This window comes from Athene noctua, chromosome 23, assembly GCF_965140245.1.
Source record: "Athene noctua chromosome 23, bAthNoc1.hap1.1, whole genome shotgun sequence".
NCBI lineage: Eukaryota > Metazoa > Chordata > Aves > Strigiformes > Strigidae > Athene > Athene noctua.
Genome location: NC_134059.1, coordinates 3,160,791 through 3,181,319, shown reverse-complemented (window position 1 = coordinate 3,181,319; position 20,529 = coordinate 3,160,791). Strand labels below are relative to the sequence as shown.

The following is a 20,529-nucleotide window of genomic DNA, read 5'->3' as shown; positions in this document are numbered from 1 at the left end:
TTTTTTTTTTTTCTTTAAAAAAAAAAAAAACCAAAACCCAAACCCGACAACTCCAAACAGTTTTGAGTCTTCCTTTGATTTTAGCAAAGACAGAGTTTAAAAAGCACTTAGGAAGCTTGTACTAAAATCAGGCGCTCTCAGAGGAGAGAGTCATCTGTGCACCCCCCTTCGAGTCCGTAGCGAAACTCCTGCAGGTTCGACACCCCGTAGAAGTGGACGAAGGCTGCAGCCACCACGAGCACGTGGAAGATCTGATGTGACTGAAACTGCGGGGAAGTGAAAAAGCCCTTTAGACCCAGACCAAAGGGGACAAAACAATGCTGGGAACACCTCCTCCTCCTCCTCGCTGCTTCCTCACTGCCCCAGGACTGTTCTTTGAGCTCCACATTTCCCACCTTGCCGCTCCCCCCCACCATGTACTTTGCCCACCCTGCGGGCTCACAGCAGCCATCCAAGGTCTGGCTCTGTGGCACACCAGGTTTCCCCCCCAGCCACCTTATTCCTCACCTCGGGGCTCATCCTCCCCGTCCCCAGCACCCCGCTCACCACTTTGTCCCCCCACACTCACCCAGATGTCGAACTTGCCCGGGAAGAAGCGCTCAGGTATGCGGGCGGCGTAGAGCCCCGCGCCTGTGATGTACATCACGGCCATGAGGAAGAACCAGCCCATCTGGCCGACGGTGGTGGCTTTCACGAAGCCCTCGGCGATGGTGAAGTGCATGGTGGGCACCACGCCGCTCAGCCCCAGCCCCAGGAACACGCCTGCAGTGGGGAGGAGACCTCAGCGTGGATGAGACCCTCCCACCCACCTCGCACCCTGCTCCTGTGCGAAGGGAAGCTCCTGGAGGCACCAGCAGCTTTTCCTCACTCAGTCCTGGATGATCCAACACTGCCCCCACCCCCCATTTATTCTTCAAACAATGAGGGATCTACAGCTTGATGTCCCAGTCAAAACCAGTGCTCACCCGCAGTGCTCGCTGGGTGGAGCTCACCCAGTGTTCATACAGCCACGGGGCTGCGGCGGCTCCCGGCTATGAGAATGGCCCTTTCGGGAGGTGTCGGCCCTTCGGGTCACACCAAAGCCTCAGGAGTGTGAGGAACGCGGCTGCCCCAGCCACCCCTTCGGGGAGAGGCTTTGCCAGAGCCATTTATTTGGTGAAAGCTGCTTTGGAGCTCAAGGGGAAGGTCTGAATTACAGAATCCTCTGGGTTGGCAAAGACCCTGAAGCTCCTCCAGCCCAACCATGACCCTCACCCTGACCCTTCCCAACTCCCCCAGATCCCTCAGCGCTGGCTCAGCCCGACTCTTCAACCCCCCCAGGGATCCCGGGGACTCCCCCCTGCCCTGGGCAGCCCATTCCAACGCCCAACAGCCCCTTCTGCACAGAAATCCTTCCTCAGAGCCAGCCTGACCCTGCCCTGGGCAGCTTGAGGCCATTCCCTCGGGGCCTGGCGCTGGGGCCTTGGCTCCAGAGACTCATCCCCCCTCTCTGCCCCCTCCTGGCAGGGAGTTGCAGAGGGCCAGGAGGTCTCCCCTCAGCCTCCTCTTCTCCAGACTGAACCCCCCCAGTTCCCCCAGCCGCTCCCCAGCAGACCTGTGCTCCAGACCCTGCCCCAGCTCCGTTGCCCTTCTCTGGCCACGCTCGAGTCATTCAATGGCCTTTTTGGGGTGAGGGGCCCAAAACTGAACGCGGTAATTAGCAGTGCTGAAATTTTCAACTCTGGCATCTAATTAATTTGGCGGAGAGCAAACGGCACCGCAGTGAGACACCAGCCCAGAGGGGCTGCAGCTCATCCTCGCAGCAGGATCTCGCTCCTTGGGATCTCTGCCAGCGGCCAACACCAGCGCGACTGGGGGGAGAGCGGAGGGGCTGGCAGTCCCCCCCTGTCCCCCTCGGAGGGGACCTGGTGCCAGCAGCGCTGCCCGGCCTCCAGCTCCGCATCGTCCCATTCTGCGGCAGGAGCCCCCCGGGGGAGGCGAGGGCGGGCAGCGGCGTTTCTCCGCGCTCAGTGGTGCTCAGCCAGGCCGAGTTAATCTGCGGGGGCGAGGCGGGGGGGAGGGAGCACGGAGCGGGCTGGGGGCAACCACAGCCTCTGGGAAGGCCAGTACGTGTCGGGGGGCAACTGGCAGGGGACTTCCTCCTCCTCTGTGCGAGCTGCAGGCTCAGGCTGCCAAAGTGCTTCCCGGAGCAGGCGGTTTCACGCTGCGCAGCCCCAGGCTGCCCAGCCACCACTTACAGGGCTATTTTTAAACGCTGCCTGCCTGCTCCAAACCTCAGGCTTGCCGAGTGCCAGGCTGAGCTCAGGCTCTGCTCAGCAGAGCATCTAAATCCCCAGCAGAGAGAGGAGGAAGGAGACTCTCCCTTCTGGGGGAAGGAATTCTGCAGGTGCTGAGTTTTCCCAAATGGGAAGAGCCACCCCACAACGGGATCTTCCCAAAGTGCCCCCCTGGAGCCCTCCCAGGGCTGGGGACTCGGGGTGAGGAGGGAGATCTCCTACCTGCTCTTGTCTGCCTGTGCTTGGGGGTGGCAAACCGGTCCCACTGAGCAACAATGATGGCAGAGATGCCCAAGACACAGACGATGGAGAGGTAGATGAGTCTTGGCTGCGGAGAGCAGTAGAACGAATAGTAGAGCCACGGGACAAAGCTCCCCATGATCAGCAGTGCAATTCCTGAATAATCCAACCTGCAGCCAGGGTGTAATGACAGAGAGTCACAGGTGAGCCCCAAAATCCAGCCCTCTCCTTGTGTACCCTCAGTAACGGTGTGTTGGTACCCTCCGGTCTGCACCCCAACAGCATCGCCCCAGCCCTGCGGGTGGAGCTGTGAGGGGATAAGGGCTGCGCTCGGGCGTCCTCGACGGGATGTGGGGCAGGGGAAAGGGTGACGGGGGGCAGGGGAAAGGGGTCTGGGCAGCTTCGGGGGGACACCCGTGGAGCTCGGCAGGTGAGCAGGGGCTGGCTGGACACTCAAACCGCCCCAGCGGGATACGGCAGACGCGAGTCCCTGCGCTTACGGATCGGACTGTTCTCCCCCACCGCAAAGTGCTTTCGATTTATCGATCCAGGAACCATTTCCCCACCGAAATGCAGCTGCCTGTGTTACCCCCGCTGCCGCGGCAAGCGCCCTCCCCGCAACGCAAGGACGTTTCTACTGAGGGCACAGCAGCAGACGTGAGCCCGCGGGGTCTCTGGGGTTTGTGCAGAGGAGATGGGCAGGATTTCCCAGCAAGCAGCACCCAAGTAAATGCCTCTGACAGGCCTGTGTGAGCAAGATCTTACTTGAAAGCCTTGCTGCTGCTCTGCCTGTGCCACGGAGGCTGATGTGAGCTTAACTCTAAGAGCAGCCTGTGCACCGACCTCGGGGAGAGGCACTGGCCACTGCCCAGCCTTTCCACTTTGCCGGGAATCCTGTTTGTTTTATTTCTTTCCATTTGGTTTCAATCCAAATTGGATCCAAACCAGAGTTTTTGAAGACATCCAGTAAACTGGAAACGGACAAACCGCTGCATCTCGTGGCTGCCCAGCGAGACCAAGACCCCTCCTTGCTTCACTGCTGCGAGGGGCACAAGGGCTGTTCCCTTGGGAGCGGCAGGTTCCCAGGTTCCCCGTCTCCCCCCAACCCCCTGAGGGCATTTGAGCTGACAGAATTAAGGTGCTCAGGCACGGAGCAGAGCCCTCCAGGATGCAGCTGTGGTTCCCTCTCAGCTCCACAATGCATTTGGTGAACGCTCCCCTTCCCCCAAGGATAAAAGATTTGGAAACTCAGCGCTTCCCAAGAGGAAGTGCTGTGAGAACTCGGAGCCTCCTGTGAGACCACACAACCGCACTTGTGCTGACTCACTTCGAAAAAGTCCGCGAGACTTTCTCCGAGTGACAGTAGACAGTGTGGAAAAGCCAGGAGAAGCTGAGGCACAGCACTGCTCCCAGGAAGAACATCCCGAACACCACCTTCTCCTGGAGAGGAGCCATGAAATACATGTTGGGCCGCAGCATGGTCAGGATCCCCAGGCAGAGGAACAAAACGAAACCTGCAGGGAACACACCGAATGGGCAGTCAGGCAGAAGGAGAGGGAATGGATTCAGCAAAAAGCCAGTAGAAACACAGCCCTGGCTCTGCTCTGCAAGGCCCTGGGTGTATCCTGCTCGCAGAGCACCCAGAGGCGCTAAGTCACACCTGGGGGTGTTGTTACTGCAGGTGAGCAGAGCTGGGAGCAAGGGCACGGTCAGGTGTGGGCTGTAGAGCCACTGATCGTCCCTGGGATTTGGAGGAAACACTCCGAGGCTTTCCTGTTACACCCAGGACACATTTCTCCATCCAGCTCTTGCGGAGTGTCGGCCAAAGCCACAAACAGCAGCTGAGCCCCGCTGTGAGGAAGCGCCCTGGTCTCCCTTCAGCCAAGGAACACCCGGAGCTCTTGGGCACCTCGTGACACAGCTGCCTGTGAGCACAGGGCCAGGCCAGGGTACATCAACCCCAACGGGACCACCCACCAAGCAAGTCCTGGCCATAAAAGGCCACCCTGTGCATGGGGGGCAACGGCCACCTTTAGCCCCAGGGCTACCAAACCCCCCCAGTCACCTAGTAAGTGCGTCCAGATGTTGCCCGTCTCGGTGTGTATTCGGAAGATGCTCTTGAAGCAGGCTCGGAAGGACGGCATGGGAGGCCTGTGGCCGTGCAGGAGGTAATCGTTGTCCTTCAGCCAGTCGGGCAGCACGTCGTAAGGGATCACGCGCCAGCGCCCTTCCCACACCTGCAATAACCAAGCTGTGCTGGTGGCCCCCAGAGCGTCGAGCCAGCCCAAAAGCTCATGTTTACTCACCCCAGGAGCCTAAAACTGCATGCGGAACAAGCCCAGCCAGGGCTGAAAGGGCCCTGTAAGGCTCCTCGGGGAGAGGAAGTTCAGCTTTTGCAACATCAGCAGCCTGTGGGACCCCTTAAAGCTACCCACATCCTGCAGAGCGCTCCCCACACGTCCCCTCAGGGAGTCAGAGGCGATTTGCACCCTCAGGTTTAACCACTCTGCACCCCAAGCAACTGTTCTCTGCAGTGGGGAACGCAGGGAAGAGGGAGCCCCGGCTGGCAACAGAGCCAGGCTGGCCCTCAGCTGATGCCACCGCTTACAAAACTGTGGTGACCATGAGCACAGGCACTGGGTGAAACCAGCAACTGGTGCTCCCGGTCCCCATTAGAGGGCCGCAGGGATACCAGGGCTGCTCCCCAAGTCGCTGCTCGGCCGGCATGGCTGAGCACAACCCCCACTCACACCTCCCAGCCACTGCCATGCCCTTCCCACACTGCTCCCAGGAGATGCTGCTGGAGCAGGCCCAGGCAGACTGCCGGCAGAGCAGCACGGAGCCCCGGAAGCTTCCCCCAGACGTCCCAGCCCCTTCCCACCACCCCGAGCCCTGGGTTTGGGGCATCTGGACCTCATTAATACTCCAAAATTAGGATTGTGGGATTGCTGCATGCTCCCATACCTTATATACAAACTCTTCCATCTTCTCCATGGCGTGATGAGCCTGCAGAGGCAGAGTCAGCACACGGACCACCTCCTCCTCTTCCTCACGGGCCGCTGGGCATGGCGGGTCTTCTGCCTAGAGGGAGAAACACCAGGAGGAAACCATTCCTGCCCATGGGAGGGTGAACAGCGTCCAGAGAGCAGCAAGTCCCTTCTGAGAGCACTTGGGGGTTCATCCCTCCCCGAGGGGACAGGCAGGACCTGCCGGTCACCACCGCTTATGCAATACGCTACTTGTCTTAACCATCTCAGGCAGGCTAATCCCAGCTTTATCCTTGTTGAAAGGTGGGATTACTGGGGGGGGGATTTTCATCCCTACAACCAAGGCTGAAACAGCCACTTGGCCCAGCCGGAACACCCAGCCCCCCACCCCATTCAGGAGCCCAGCAAGCGCGGAGGCAGCGCCTTCCCACACCCCCCCGGCTCCACTCCCTCTCCGTTAGCGGGTTTGGGAAGGTGATTCCCAGTCCCAAGGGGCACGGCCCGGCTGACCGGCTGACCCAGGACACCCCCTTCGCTCCAGCAGCGGCGCGGGCAGGCAGGGACGGCGCGTCTCGGCCACAGCTCTGCCCGAGGGCGGCCGCAGACCCACGCCCGCACGACGGGAGAAGTTTTTGGGCCAGCTCAGAGCACGGCCCAGCCAGATCATCCGCGTCGGGGTAACAAAACATTCCACCGCCTCTCTGCGCTGTCACAAAGCGACGACCAGCCCCCGAGCTCTACAAAACGCGGCCGGCCGGCATCCTTCAAGCTGCTAATGGGATAACGGGCAAATTCCCAGGTTAATCCGCAAGGACGGAGCGCGGAGGCTGAGCGAGGCGGCGCGGACCCAGCCGCGGCTCCGGGGGGGAGGAGGGCTTACGCTGGCCGAGCCGGTGGCTCCTTGGTCCCCCTTCTCCTCCAGGAGCGGCCCCAGCTCGGCCAGCTCCAGGTGGGCCCTCTCCCGGCCGGCGGCGGCCAGCCCGTTGCCCTGCCCGGCGGCGGAGGCTTTGCGGGACGCCATGGCGGGGGCGGCGGGATCGGTCCTGGTGGCCGCGGGCAGGCGGTGACGGGTCCCTCCGCGTCCTTGTGCCGCCGCGCTGCGAGGTGTGGGGGGGGAAAGGAAGAAGAGAGTCACCGGGCACCGACGGCCGCGCGCCGCGCCCTCGGCCGGGCCCTCCGCGGGGCACCGGTGGGGCTGAGGCCGCCGCCCGCCGGGGGGAGGGGGCAGCGCTCGGGCACCCCCGTCCCCTCCCGCCCGCACTCACCGGCCGCTACATCCCGCGCAGGGCGGCGGCGGCGGCGGCACCGGAAGCGACGCTGAGGGAACGGGCCGCTTCCGGTCGCGAAGGCCCCGCCCCGCGCGGCGACGACGCCCCCGGGACGGGGCAGCGGACCCTGCGTGGGTCACGCTTTCTGATTGGGCGCAGCCGCTGTCTGTCTGCCTTTCCCCCCGCCCCGCCGGCCGCCGGCCGCTGCGATTGGGTGACTCCCTCACCTGACGGGCCGGCGGGAGGCGCTCTAGCCCGGCCGCGCGTCTCTCTGGCCGCGCGCTCGGCTGCCCTCTGCGGGCGGGGGGCGCCGCACCGGGAGCGCCAGCTCCGGGGGTCCCGGGATGGCGGCGGGCGGGACCGGTCACACGGGGGAGAACCGGCGGCCTCCGCACCCCACGGCCGGACCGGGGAGAGGGGGCAGACCCCGCGGGGCAGCGGCCGGGCCCACACCGCCCTCAGGCCTGTGGTTATAGTGACACCGCAGCCCCGGCAGCACCGCCCCGAGGGGTGCCCAGGCCAGGCCCCGCCGTGTGTCCATCCCTGTCCCTCTGTCCCCAGTGGCCGTCAGCCACCTTGGCACCACCCTGCCCGCACGCAGGTCCCCACAGAAGGCCGTCGAGGGCTTCCCCAGCTGCTGACAGCCCCGGAGAGCAAATGTCTGCAGCAATAATTGATGGCTGAGGTCGCCCTCGGCCTGTCGGGGCCGGCTCGTTTTTCCCTGCCCGGAGGTTTAATTACCTCCGCTAATGACAGTCGGGGACGGAGACTCCCCTCCGCCCGCTGCCGCTGCCCGGCACAATGGCGGATCCTGTTCCCCATCAATCATTCATGGCCCTGCCGCTGGAAGGGGTTTCTTGGGGGCTGCTCAACCGGGAAGCAGGGGGGGGGGCGATTTTCCAACCTTCCCAGCGTTAAATTGGTTCTGGGGCAGGTCGGAGGCACCTGGGTCACCCGCTATCCCCTCAGGGTGAGTGGTGGTGGGGTTTGAGGGGGGGGACACGGGGTTTGGGGCTTTTTGGGGGTGCAGAAGGAGATGGGGGGGGAGGTGGAGATATTCTCAGGATTTTGGGGGGCTGTGTGCTGGTTGGGAGCGGCCCCATGTCCCACCGGAGCTGGGGCCCCAGGACAGCTTGGGGCTGGCTGTGGCCAGGGCTCTGCTCTCCCTCCACAGGGACGAACGCTGCCGTGTCCCCCCCACCGGTGTCCCCATGGGTGTCTTGAGCTGCATGAAGTACCTGATGTTCATCTTCAACGTGCTGGTGTTTGTGAGTCCACCTGGGCCCGGCGGGGTGGAGGGGACACATCCCTGGGGTCGGGGTGTGACATCTCCAGCCGGTTCAGGGGGTGGCTGACACCAGCCCAGGGGAGGGGACCCCAGCAGAGGTTGGAGCATCCCCAGTGCCCATGGGGTGGCTGGGGATGGTCCCTGCACCCCATAACTGTGGTGTGTCCCACAGGCTGGGGGGACATGCCTGGCGGGCGTGGGGGTCTGGGTGGCCGTGGACCCGGCTGGTTTCCAGGACATCGTGGCTGCCAAGCCTGTGTTAAACGTGGGTGGCTACCTGCTGCTGGCCGTGGGCATCGCCCTCTCGCTGCTGGGCTTCCTGGGGTGCTGCGGGGCTCTGCGCCGGAGCCGCCCGCTGCTGCTGGTGGTGAGTGAGGGGAGACCAGCGGGAAGGGGGCTGTGGAGTGTGGGAGGCTGGTGGGATGTGGGGAGCCAGGGGATGGAGGGTGTTGGGGGACGTGGGGTGTCCCTGAGGAACCAGAAGCCTGGGGCTGCCCATCCTGCCCCTGTCAGCTCTGAACAGCCCCTTCTCTGCCAATCCAGCCCCCGCCTTGTCAGTCTTTTGATGCAGAGCCCAGAGGATTTCATAAAGCCACTGAGCAGGGTCACTTCTCTCTGAAGCCGCTGGCTTGTCCCACAGAGCATTTCCGAGCTTTTTCCCCTGATGGCAAGGGCTAGAAACCCCTTTCTGAGCACTGACCCCCGAGTTGCTTTGGCATCCCTAGATCCTGGCAGCTGGTGCTTGTTTTTAAGCCTCCATCTTGCAGCCACGGTACTTGGAGATGTGGTGTCTGTCCCCTGGAGCTGCACACTCGTCCCCCTGCTCTGGGGGCACAGGGCACAGGCAGGGCTGCCTGCAGAGTCGGGCAGGAACAGCCGGAGTGAGCTGCCCACAGGCTCGGGCTGGTCTCTGACTCCTTCATCCCACTGCCTTCCAGTTCTTCATCCTCGTGAGCCTTGTCTTCATCACACAGCTCGTTGGGGCTGTTCTCTTCCTGGTGCACTGGAAACAGGTACCGTCCCTGCTCCCCGACGCTGTGGCCAGCCCCTGTCCTCCCTCCACCATGCCGTGGGCCATGGCCTTGAGTCCCCCAGGGGATGGGGATGTCCCTTCTCACCTTCACCCCCAGCACCCTGACACAAGCCTGAAACTGGGCGGGTGGGTCCCTACATCCCACCGAAGAGAGCGGGTGCTCTGGCCATGTGGGACCACAGGCAGGCGTGAGTTAGGGGGGGATGTGCAGCCCCCACCATGGCCCCGTCACCAGTACCGGGCTCCCAGTGCTCACAGATGGCACCAATCCTGCAGATCCAGCCGGAGATCTTCCTGTCCGAGCTGCGGAGGAACTACTGCGGGGATGAGGGTGCTGAGGTCTTCTCCACCGCCTGGAACACCCTCATGGTCACAGTGAGCTGCCGGGAGGCTCCTGGTGGGCTAGGGGCGTGTGTGGAGCACTCACAGGACCTGTCAAGGGTGACCCCAAACACAGGCGAGGGGTTTGTGGACCCGAGACAGACACCGAACCACACGCTGGGCTGTCCCCACCTCCTCAGGTGACATCCCCCCCATTTTGGCAGCACATTGATGGTGTTTCCCTTCTGTTTCAGTTCTCGTGTTGTGGCGTTTTAGGACCCGAAGATTTTGGGAATGGCTCCCGCTTCCAGGAGCTGCACCCGGGGATGCCCTGGCCGCAGGCGTGTTGCGCCCGCCACGGGCTCCTGCAGGTGGGCGAGCTGCTGGGCTGGGAGCAGTGCCGGGAGAGGAGCCCTGGCTACATCCACGAGCAGGTAGGACAGGACCCTGCTGTGTCCCTGTCCTGCCCCCAGGCGCGGGGCCACCGCACCCTCCACCCCTGAGTATCAGGGACAGGAGCCGGGACACTGCCTGCCCGTGGTTCTGCAGCCCGGGGCCTCCCCCAGTCCCCTGCTCATCCAACCCCACCACGGTGCCCCCAACGCCCCGGTCTCACTCCCTGAGCTCCCTGCAGCCCTGGGGAGCGTGAGGGAGCCCCTCCATCACCTCTCCTTCCCCAGGGCTGCTTCGCCACCTTCGGCAGGACCTTGCAGAAGTACATCTCTGTCCCTGGGACTTGCAGCTTGGCCGTGCTGGGCATTGAGGTAGAGCCAGAGGGGACAGGGCAGGCAGCGGGTCACACCCTGTTAGGGCTCAGGTTTAAGGTTAGGGCTCTCTTGCCAGGAGGGAGGTCTGTGGGTGAAAGGGACCTCAAACAGGCTCAGTTCGGACCCTCCCAAACCTCTAAGCTGTCACAATCACACCCAGAAAGTGGGTGCATGTACAGCGGGTCTATCTCGAGGTACAAAACCAACCTCCTGCTGCAGATGGGTTGGGTTAAAGGCCTGGGGGGTGGTGGTGGTATTTTTCTCCCCAAAGCAAGGAGGGGAGATGTTTTGCTCTCTGCACACCCCTGGGAGCTGCCAGGGGCCCTCTCTGCCATGCAGCCCCCCCAGGGGCACAGTGACAGCTGCTGCCTGGCTGGGCCAGGCCCAGAGGATCCTTAGCCCTCAGGCTCTCGTGCACCAGCAAGGTGTGAGCACAGCCCTGCAGTCAGGGGCTCACCAGCTCCCCCCACTCTGTCATTTCAGATCTTCGCCATGTTTTTCGCCTCTTGCCTTTATTACAACTTCGACTGAACGGGACGAAGTGTGGCAGAGACAAGCACAAGGGCTTTGGAAACAGCAGCAGGCAAGGAGATGCCATTTCCTCACGTGTCAGAGCACAGCTCTGCCATCCAGCTCTACGATTCCTTCCCTAGGCAGGCAGGCAGGCGATTTACTGAGCCCTGTCTCTGCTCCAGCAAGCGCCTAAGGATGGGCCTGGCTCGATTTTCTTGGAGCAGGGATGGGACAGAGGTTAAACTCCCTGCAGGGGACGCTGCAGAGCGGGGAGCTGAGCATCAAACCCGCTCCCACTGCGATCCACCCTTCATCATTACAAAATCCAGCAGCTCTGGTGACAGGGAGCCCTGACCCCGTGCACCTCCTGACCTGCTGCCCCACCAAAAATTGTCCCTCTTCCTCCTAATCCTCTCACAGGTTTCCCATCCTCCCTTCCCCAGCCTCCAGGCATCCTCTGGGCTCTTCCTCATCCCTCTCAGCTGGTGTTTTTCACCTGCCACCTCCTGGAGCCACAGCCCAGGTCACAATAAATGGGCTGAGCTGCAGCTGGAATCCAACAGGCTGCTCCAGAGCTGGAGATTTAAGTCTTGGGAGTTTTAAGGACGTATCCTTTAGCAGAGAAGGGTTTCCACAAGCTAGTTCTAACATGGCTGTTGCTTAGGTTCTGCTCTCAGTTTGATCTGAGGCAGAGACAGTAAAATAGAGACTGAAATACTGTTCCCACCTCCTAGAGAGCTGGAAATCGGAAGCTGAATCAGTACTTCTAGTTTTCTTCAGAATTCTCAAAAAAACCCCATGCAACAAAAAAAATATTTATAAATTAAAGCTTTGTATTTTATTTATATAATAGAACTTTTCACCAAAAAACCCCTAGGAAATAGAAAAAGAAAGCCTGCTACAGCTCCATATTGCTTAAAATATTTAGGTATACCTGTGTAAAGAGAAAAGGACAGTGAAAATGAAGGTGACAGCCACAACAGCAGCCCCTCAGGAATCCAGGCGAGATTTCTTCTCCTTCTTGCTGATGCTACTCCCTTTTCTTTTCTGCATGGTCGAGTCATTGGTGGTACTTGCTTCGCTTTGGTTTATTTTCTCTTCCAAAGGCTGGGAAACCTGTGAGAACACAAGAAATAAAAGTATCAGCTGTGAATAATTTAGTTTTAGATCCCTTAGCACCGCTGTGTACGTACACCTTGGAACAACTGGCACCCCACGAAGATCAGAACTGACCCTGCTTCCAGCTTTTATGTTGGAATTATCCTCAATTATCCTGCTCCCACTGCTCGGAATGTTAGGAAGGGGGAATGACAGGAGAGCAGGATAATGGCTGAGCCTGGAAGTGCCATGTACATGCACGAGCAAGTCGCTCTGGTCACCCAGGTAAGGGACAAGGCCCAGATATCACTGATTTTGGGGAACAGGTTTTGATCTGCTTAAGCACAATTTATTTTTAAACGACTCCTCTGGGAGAGAAGTCAGGGTGCAGAACGGAGGCAGGAGAAGGGGAAGGGTGGTGGCAGGAAGGCTGCACCCTGCCAGGGACCAGGGAGAGGGGTGAGCGGGTGGAGAACGGGCGCAGCTGAGCACAGGGCACAGCCACAGCAGAACACAGAGTCTGGTCAGAACAGAGCTGAGAAAGAAACAGGGCTGCAGGATCCCTGGGGAAGGGCTTTATCAGCCTTACTCATCCTTCCTCCTTCTTGAGAAACACTGGTTATTTGTGAATGGACACATTTATTTGGAAGAAGCAAATCTAATGATCTTAAAAAAAAAAAAGTATGATGAAATTAAATACACACCCAAAGCAGAGAACAGGAGGGGAAGGAAGAACAAATGCTGCCAGACAGACACAAAGAAACTGTGAAAGGCAAACTGAGACGAGACAAAAGCTCACAAAAGAGGGAGCTACACTCTGCCAAGGAAGCGCAGCGTGTTTCTTACCCTCTTCTGCTGGCTTGCGTGTTTCTCAGTCCACTCCTTGGCATTTAGCAAGAACAGCTGCTTGTTGTACTTGTACTCTGAGGACTAAATGTAACGAGTGAGACAAAGACGGACATTTGGTTTAATACAAACATCGCACCAAGAAGCTGGGATTGAGGTTTGGCTTTAGGACTCCTAGAACCAGACCAAAACCACTACAAGCACGTGGCATGAAGCATAAAATTCACTTTGCTTGCTTTAGTTTAGCTGCTTTAGCAGGCTTGAAGAGAAGACCTTAACATCTCTCTTCCACTGCTGGCATAAACCCTGTACCACACCGGCCAGCTGCTTTGGGGAAAGGCAGTCATGGCCCCAGGCCTGATCCAGATTAAGCTACACTGCTACGTAATGTGCTAGTGTGTTAATCCAGAGCACGTGAATCCCAGAATCATCTCAGTTGGAAAAGACCTTGAGGATCATCCAGTCCAACCATGAACCTCACCCTGACTGTTCTCAGCTGCACCAGATCCCTCAGCGCTAGGTCAGCCTGAAGTGGAAGCACAGGCTCAGCCTAGCACACCATTCCTTCCCAGTCTGTGCCCACGGCCACGAGAGAGGAAGAGGAGCTCACGTACTATGTCTGCCATGAGAGGGTCATCAGGGTTGGGCTCAGCCATCAGCAGCTGGATGGAGGTCAGCAGCGTGGAGATGTTCAGGGAAGGTCTCCACGCGCCCTTCAGGGAAACAGGGCGAGAGAAGCCGTGAAGCACAAAGAAACCTGCCTAGAGAAACCTCAGGACTCCCAGCATTTAAACCCAACCTGCCCACCAGCTGCCTCAGGACTTACAGCACTTAAACCCCCCCAAGAACACCAGATCTGTTCTCCCCCCACAGGCTGCGGCCTCCCGAGGGGCCCTGACTGACACCACAGGCTGTATCCTGCTCATCTCAGTCCCGGGGCAGCCTGATTCCAGAGGCCACCTAATGCCTTTCGACTCCAGTCCTTAAAACCTTGGAAACTTGTATGGAACAAAGCAGGTCATGTTCTAGTCTCTAAACAAAGGAGATGCCGCTCAAAAACTTTACTCCAGTGCTCCCATGTAAATAAGTCAGTAGCAATGAGACATTCAATAAGGCTTTTACAAGAAAAAGATAAGGAGTTCATTAATCCCTTCGGGCTCGCTTACCCGTGCCCAAGTAGCACTATCTTACCTTCGGTGGTAATTTAAGAACATCCAGGCAAATCCTTCCAGCAGAGTCAATGTTGGGATGATAGATGGGGGTCAGAAAGCGAATCTTCGGGGGCTCAAATGGGTACCTGTAAGGGATAAGCGTTAAGAAACAAAAAAATTATATTTATATTTGTACGCCAGTTGCTTCATCATTCAAGCAATGCCATCATTTCCTCCTTCTGACCATTTAGTGACAGCCTTCCCCACAAATTTTTTGAGGGGGAAATGCTCTGCCTTTGATGCTTTCTGCTGTGTCTGACTAGCACTTTCCTCAGCAGCTTTCCACAAAGAGCAAACGTGATAGTGAGCTTCCTACTCACGAACAACCTCCTTTCCAAAAAGCTTTGAGGCAACACAATAAAGCAGAGATCTTGTCTTCATGCTTTTAGGCTGTTAATCACACATCTTAGGATGCCCAATGTAAAATAAGTATCATCCAAGGGAAATAGCAATGACACTCCATAAATGAAGAGTCTCACCTAATCCACCACATTCTTTGCTGGGAGGCTAAAGACCAAAATAGCAGCGCTTATATCAAACATGTCACATCAATTAAGTTATATTTGAAGGAAGCACTACACCAGCTACTTATCCAGATGTTGTTGCCCACTTACCTTTCAGGAACAACTATTTCCAGGTTGAATATTCCCTTCTCATATGGTGTGTCTGCACCTCCTAAAATCTCTTTAAAAACAAGATTAAAAGCGCTACATTCAAAAGCACTTGAATTTGCCCAACAGTCTCCAAATACCTCCCACAGTTACAGAACTCTAACACTGCTCAGATCCAGGAATGGAAAAATGTCACCTGAGACCAGCTGCACCCCACAGCAAACAAAACCGTGGGCCAACCGACCAAGCCATAGGCCAAGCTACGTTTAAAGAAAAACAAGAAAAAAACCCCAAGCGTTTTCCTAAAATTCCACGCAACTCAGAAAGTACACATCACCCAGCGAATCCAGGCCTAGCAGCAAACTCTCACCTATAGGAAAGTCCCACCAGAGAAGTACATACGTGCTCGTAGGTCATCGAGCTGGTTTCCAGTTTGCCAGCAGGTGATGCCTGGGGGTGGCTCCGTAGTCAAGAGGGAGAGCTCCCTCTTCAGTCGTGAGGCTCTTTGCATCGTGCTGAAACTAAGAGACTGGATTTTATTGCGGGCAAAAATAGCTTTTCAAAAATAGCACTTAATACTGAGACTTTTTCTCAGCTAAGCAGAATTAACCTGGGTTTCAAGTTGCCACCCTGATGCACCAACAGGGGTCTCCGGAACCTGTTCCTGGAGCTGCTCTCGCATCCAGCTGGAGGGGGAGAACCAAATCCTCACCCTTTATAACCAGTCCTACTCCTCAGCTGAGCCTAATAAAGCCTCCCAGTCCACTGGGACTGGGCTCCACAGCCCTAACGGGACCATAACACCTGCCCTGGGACGACCCTTGTCCCTTCAGGGTGAGCTGCTGACCCGTCACAGGCAGGGCGCCCACTGGCCTGCTGCGGCCACCTGCCCCCAGAGGTGCCTGAGACTGGGATACCCACCAGTGCCCCCTTCCTCCACCCCCCCCAGCAGACAGGGACCCCAAAGGCACCCCTCTCCCTTCCCCAAAGCTGCCTAGTGGGACTCTCCCTACTGCAGGAATACCCCTGGCACCCCCAAGGCAGGGGCCTCCCCCCCAGCGCTCCACCCTCATGGACACGGAACCCTGAGCTGACAGCCCCACCTCCCACGGACGGGGACACCCCCGCCGCACCCCAGGGGGGCAGCGGGCACCCGGCTCACACAACCCACCCCTACGGAGGGGAAACCCCTCCATAGCTTAACGACCCCCCCAAGGCCTTACCCCCCCTCCCCCCGGCACAATTAACCCCGCACAGGCCCTGCCACACCACCCCCGCCAGGAACAACCCAGCCCCGCCTCAGCCCAGCGGCTCCCCCCACCCCGGCTCCCCCCACGGAGGAATTCCACCCCCATCCCCAGACAGGACCCGCCGCCCCCCACTGCCCCCTCACACGGACAAAGGCTGCGCGCCGCCCCCCGCCGGGGCCTACCTGCCCCCGCACAGGGACGGGAACAGCCTCCCCGTCACCTCGCTGCTCCCCGCGGCCTAACGCCCCCCGGGCAGCCGCTCCCCGGTTTAACGGCCCCCCCGCCCCGCCCCTCACGCACCGGCGGCGGCGCGGCGCGGGCAGCGCGAGGGGAGGCGGGACTTCCGCCCCCCCGGCGCCTAGCAACGAGGGGGACGCCTCGCGGACAGCCCCGCCCTCCGGCCCGCCACGCCGGCGCTGATTGGGCAACGCCCAGCCCCGGCCTCCTCGGCGGCGGTTTGAATTCGAAGCGGAGGGGCGCTGCCATTGGGGGAGCCCTGTGGGCGGGAGAGCAAGCCCCGCCCCCTGAACAAAACCGAGCTGTGTGGGCGTGGCCTGCACTGTCGGGGCCGAGCCGCCGGCTCTGGGGGGGCGGGATGGGGCGGGATGGGGCGGGGCTGGGGGCGGGCTGGGGCGGGCTGGGGCGGGGATGGGGCGGGGATGGGGCGGGATGGGGCGGGGCTGGGGGCGGGCTGGGGCGGGGCTGGGGCGGGGCTGGGGCGGGGCTGGGGGCGGGATGGGGCGGGGCTGAGGCCACCCCGCCTCCCCCGGCCCCAAACCGCCTTAAACCTCCGCGGGCAGGGCCCGGGGATGTCCCGTGTCCCCCCGCCGAACGGCCCGGCCCCCCCCGGCCGCTGCTGTGTAACGAGGCACCGCGGGGCGAGGGGCCGGGCTGCGGGCGAGGGGCCGCGGGGAGGGGGTAGAGGCGGGGTTGGCCCGGGGGCCGCCGCCTCCGCTCCCGTCCTCGGCCCTTCCCCGCTCGGGTGAGCGTCCGCCGGCACGGACAGGGGTCCCCGGGCCCCTGAGCTGCTGCGGGAGCCGCGGGCAGAGGGGAAAGAGCCGGCCAAGGCCCTGTACAGGGGTGGTGTGACTTAAAATGCCATTTCCCTCTCTTATCAATGGCATTGTACAGCACTTACCCGCCGCCGAAGCTCTTAGAAGAGAAATAACACACAGGTGGGTGACGGATCAACAGCAGCCTCAGGTCTGGCTCTGTGTGGAGACTGGGAATATGTAACCGAATCAATACAAAAAAATGGGGATTCTTCTTAAATCCCAGTTCAGGAATTGTCCTCAAGCCTGTCAAATCAGAATACCGTTAAACAACTTCACAGTGACAATTATTCCACTTCAAAAGCCCAACTCACACTTTCAGAGGCTGCTTTTCCCAGCTGGCTGACATACGTATTTAAAGGTTTTACTATTGCTTCCTCAGTGGACTGGCTCATAGCCAAAGAGAACATCTGTGGTTTGACAACTGGACAGTTGAGAGTGCTCGCTGAGGAAATTAAACTGTTAAAAGTTTTCCTTCGCAGCTCCTGGGCCTCAGTCCGTGCATGGCCCATCTGCCTCTGCTCGGACGAGAGGGCAGTGAGCTGCCTGCGATCCTCCTCCTCTCAGGAATTACAGAAACCTCCAGTCAGTCAAACCACCTTTGATACAGAATCCACCTTGATGTGCAAATTTATGGCATTTAGAAGGGATTAAACCTGGGCAACTAATTTCCCAGTGTGTGGAACAGCAGCAGCACAGCTGGATTCGGCTGGCGATGCTCTGACGTCCGCTGCATCCCCCCAGCAGGTCTCTGCTTGCAGAGAGAAATGCTGTTCAGCGGGAGAGCCGTGGGCAGTGACTGTGTGGTGTCCTCTTTTCAGGGTGACACATTGTAAAGACCCTGGAGTGTCAGCCAGGTAACCCTCAAGTTGTCTGATTTGGGGGTTTCCCTGCTTTCTGTCAGGGTGTAACCTCTCCAAGAGTGTGGATCGGATGTATCAGCTGTGAGGTCAGGAGCATCAGCGATAGTGTGGCCAGCAGGGACAGAGAAGGGATCTGAGCCCTGTGCTGGGCACTGGTGAGGCCGCCCCTCGATGAGTGGGTTCAGTTTTGGGTCCCTCACCCCAAAAAGGCCATTGAATGACTCGAGCGTGGCCAGAGAAGGGCAACGGAGCTGGGGCAGGGTCTGGAGCACAGGTCTGCTGGGGAGCGGCTGGGGGAACTGGGGAGGTTCAGTCTGGAGAAGAGGAGGCTGAGGGGAGACCTCCTGGCCCTCTGCAACTCCCTGCCAGGAGGGGGCAGAGAGGGGGGATGAGTCTCTGGAGCCAAGGAGCCAGCGCCAGGCCCCGAGGGAATGGCCTCAAGCTGCCCAGGGCAGGGTCAGGCTGGCTCTGAGGAAGGATTTCTGTGCAGAAGGGGCTGTTGGGCGTTGGAATGGGCTGCCCAGGGCAGGGGGGGAGTCCCCGGGATCCCTGGAGGGGTTGAAGAGTCGGGCTGAGCCAGCGCTGAGGGATCTGGGGGAGTTGGGAACGGTCAGGGGGAGGGTCATGGTGGCACTGGAGGAGCTTCAAGGGCTTTTCCAGACCGGAGGATTCTGGGATTCTCTTTATTTTCTGCCTGCACTGGATGATTTTTGATGAACAGATGTAATCCAGACATGGCAGGGAGTCTGCCCGGCCTTGCTGGGCGAATGGCCTTAAGTCACCAGTTCATGGAGATTTAGAAGAGTAACAGTGGATAAATCCTAACACAAAATTGACCGACAGACAGCACCTGCTCTGCCCTCCCCATCACCCCAGGGGATCTCCCCCTTCCTCCTGACGGGGCAGGAGTGTCCGAGGGTGCAGCCCCTTGGTGCTGAGCCACCTCCTTCTCTCCGACACCACTCACAGTGCTGCCAGGCCCGCATCAGCACTCCCCCCGACGTTTCTTGTCACCCAGATGTCAGTCCCAGATCTCCACCCGGTCCTGACACCTCTTTGGCTCTTGACTTGCTCCCTTCCCAGCATGCCCCAGCCCCTTTTCTGGAGTCCTGCTCTCCACCAGCTCTGATTTCCCCAGTCCCCTGTTCTAGGATCCCCAGAGCTGCTCCTAACCTCGGCCCCGCAGCCCACCCAGGCTCCTTCTAGCCCTGGCCATGTGCCCCCTGCCCTTTGCCCAGTCCCTCCCCGTCCCTGCCCTGGTGTGGCCCCACTGTCCCTGCAGAAGATGCCACCACTGGAAGGGATGGGAATGTCCCTTCCGGACCCCACTGGGCCCCCTCACCCCAGGGCACCCTGGGCTTGGGGTCATCCCATGGGCTGTTTGGGGCTGGGAGGCTCCAGGTTTGGGGTGGCCCCATGGGCTGTGTGGGACCCCAACTTTGGTGTTGCCCCATAGGCTGTATGGGGCACTGGGCTCAGGGGGGCCCCATAGGCTATGTGGGGGTGCAGGGTCCTGGGTGTGGGACGGCCCCAAAGGCTGTGGGGGGCCTTGGAGCCCCAGCCCTGGGGCAGCCCCTCGGTGAGGCCAGCTGGTGCGGGCTGGTCCTACGCTCCTCCCATGGGATGCAGGGGACTCTTCTAGCACCCTCTGCATGGTTTGCTACCCAAAAGTGCCAGCTGGGTGCTCCCTCGAGCAGCAGGAGAGTTGCCTCGTTTTTCCTGTTCTCCCAGGACGTGTGGGCAGGGTGGTGCTCCAGCCGAGGTGCAGAGCAGACACCCCACAAAGCCCAGCCCCCCGTGTTTGGCTATGCCCAGCGCTGCCCAGCACCCGCCAGGTTGCAGGGTTTGCTTGTTGGGGGGTTACCTGGGAGCACAGCTGGGTTTATCTCGGTGATGCTGATGAGTGGTTTTGGGAACAGAGCAAGTCAGATCATCTTTTATGATTAAGCTGTTGATTGTGGGTTGCGTGAGTGGGGACAAGGGGACAAGTCACCTACTGCAGCCATTCGTGAGGGTGTGAGGGGAGCAGCTTGGCTGAAAGAGCTGAACTGCATCAGAGGTTATTGGTTGGTTCTTTGCTAATCCCTAATCTTTTAATTCTCCTCTGGGTGGTAACAGTTGAAATTAGAAGCAGGCGTGGACCCACCTCGCAGGTGAGCGTTGACCTTCCCCCTTTTATGTGGGAGAGCAAGTTGGGGAGATGCTGCTGGGTTTGGTACAAACACAAGGTGGCAGCTGGGCTCGTCGTTTCTGTCTGTCGAGTCCATCGCCCCGGGAGCAGAGCAGCCAGCAGTTGCGGATAGTTTCTCAGACTGCCCAGAGCTACCCCAGACTTAGAGCCAAGATCAGCCCTCCTGCCTGTCCTCTAAACTCAGCTGAAGGAGGTCGAAGGGGAATGAATTTGTGCTAATCCCTACATCAGCCCCGGTTTAGAAAAAGAGTAGCTTTGTGCAGTTATCACTACCCAGCTCTGCTGCGGAGAGAGAAGGGCTTTTGTCCTGATACTTAGAAGCACCATGAGGTCTCCAGGGGCTAGGAAAGGTCGATAAAACCTGTGGCAAACCAATAAATCGAGATATTATGCTCCGGTATCAGTACTGGTTGGGCTGTGCTTTGCTTTCCCTTGTTTCACCTGAAGCCTTAACAGTCTTGTTGGTAAGGAAACATGCTGTGTCTTTCAGATGTCTCCTGCTGAAATCTAGAAAGCCTTTTCACCGCCAGAGTGTTGTATCAGGTCTCTGATGAGATGAGGGCTCCTGCAGAGCTGTTCTCCCTGCAGCCTGTGGTGTATGAACAGAGGTAGAGCTTCCCGAAATCATCTTCGTGCTGTTGACTTGCAGAGGGTTTGCTGATGGTCACATCTGTGGGGTTATAAAATGTTTTTGCAGTAAATGGAGCTCTGGCA

At 59.4% G+C, this 20,529-nt stretch overlaps 3 protein-coding genes across 8 annotated transcripts; 1 reads left to right on the top strand and 2 right to left on the bottom strand.

Annotated features, from left to right (window-relative positions):
* Positions 1–24: 24 nt before the first annotated feature.
* On the bottom strand, positions 25–6,852 carry ADIPOR1 (adiponectin receptor 1). The gene is made up of 8 exons (XM_074925742.1): positions 6,769–6,852; positions 6,384–6,600; positions 5,481–5,597; positions 4,582–4,753; positions 3,844–4,030; positions 2,499–2,686; positions 569–762; positions 25–266 (listed from the first exon to the last, which is right to left on the bottom strand). The coding sequence occupies exons 2-8, from the start codon at positions 6,522–6,524 to the stop codon at positions 138–140; spliced, it is 1,128 nt and encodes a 375-aa protein (XP_074781843.1). The 5' UTR covers positions 6,525–6,600; positions 6,769–6,852; the 3' UTR covers positions 25–137.
* On the top strand, positions 5,517–11,731 carry LOC141969697 (tetraspanin-18-like). 5 transcript variants are annotated; one of them, XM_074925743.1, is made up of 9 exons: positions 5,517–6,302; positions 7,946–8,039; positions 8,232–8,426; positions 8,998–9,072; positions 9,369–9,467; positions 9,668–9,847; positions 10,094–10,177; positions 10,664–10,763; positions 11,622–11,731. In XM_074925743.1, the coding sequence occupies exons 2-8, from the start codon at positions 7,983–7,985 to the stop codon at positions 10,709–10,711; spliced, it is 738 nt and encodes a 245-aa protein (XP_074781844.1). In that variant the 5' UTR covers positions 5,517–6,302; positions 7,946–7,982; the 3' UTR covers positions 10,712–10,763; positions 11,622–11,731. The 5 variants fall into 5 exon arrangements, with proteins under 5 accessions (XP_074781844.1, XP_074781845.1, XP_074781846.1 ...); XM_074925744.1 differs by having other exon boundaries at positions 7,925–8,039; XM_074925745.1 differs by lacking the exon at positions 5,517–6,302 and adding an exon at positions 7,691–7,741.
* On the bottom strand, positions 10,772–15,976 carry UBE2T (ubiquitin conjugating enzyme E2 T). 2 transcript variants are annotated; one of them, XM_074925750.1, is made up of 8 exons: positions 15,892–15,975; positions 15,070–15,145; positions 14,862–14,980; positions 14,463–14,532; positions 13,829–13,934; positions 13,252–13,350; positions 12,638–12,721; positions 10,772–11,809 (listed from the first exon to the last, which is right to left on the bottom strand). In XM_074925750.1, exons 3-8 carry the CDS (start codon positions 14,968–14,970, stop codon positions 11,684–11,686), a joined length of 594 nt encoding a protein of 197 aa, XP_074781851.1. In that variant the 5' UTR covers positions 14,971–14,980; positions 15,070–15,145; positions 15,892–15,975; the 3' UTR covers positions 10,772–11,683. The 2 variants fall into 2 exon arrangements, with proteins under 2 accessions (XP_074781851.1, XP_074781850.1); XM_074925749.1 differs by lacking the exon at positions 15,070–15,145 and having other exon boundaries at positions 15,892–15,976.
* Positions 15,977–20,529: the final 4,553 nt, after the last annotated feature.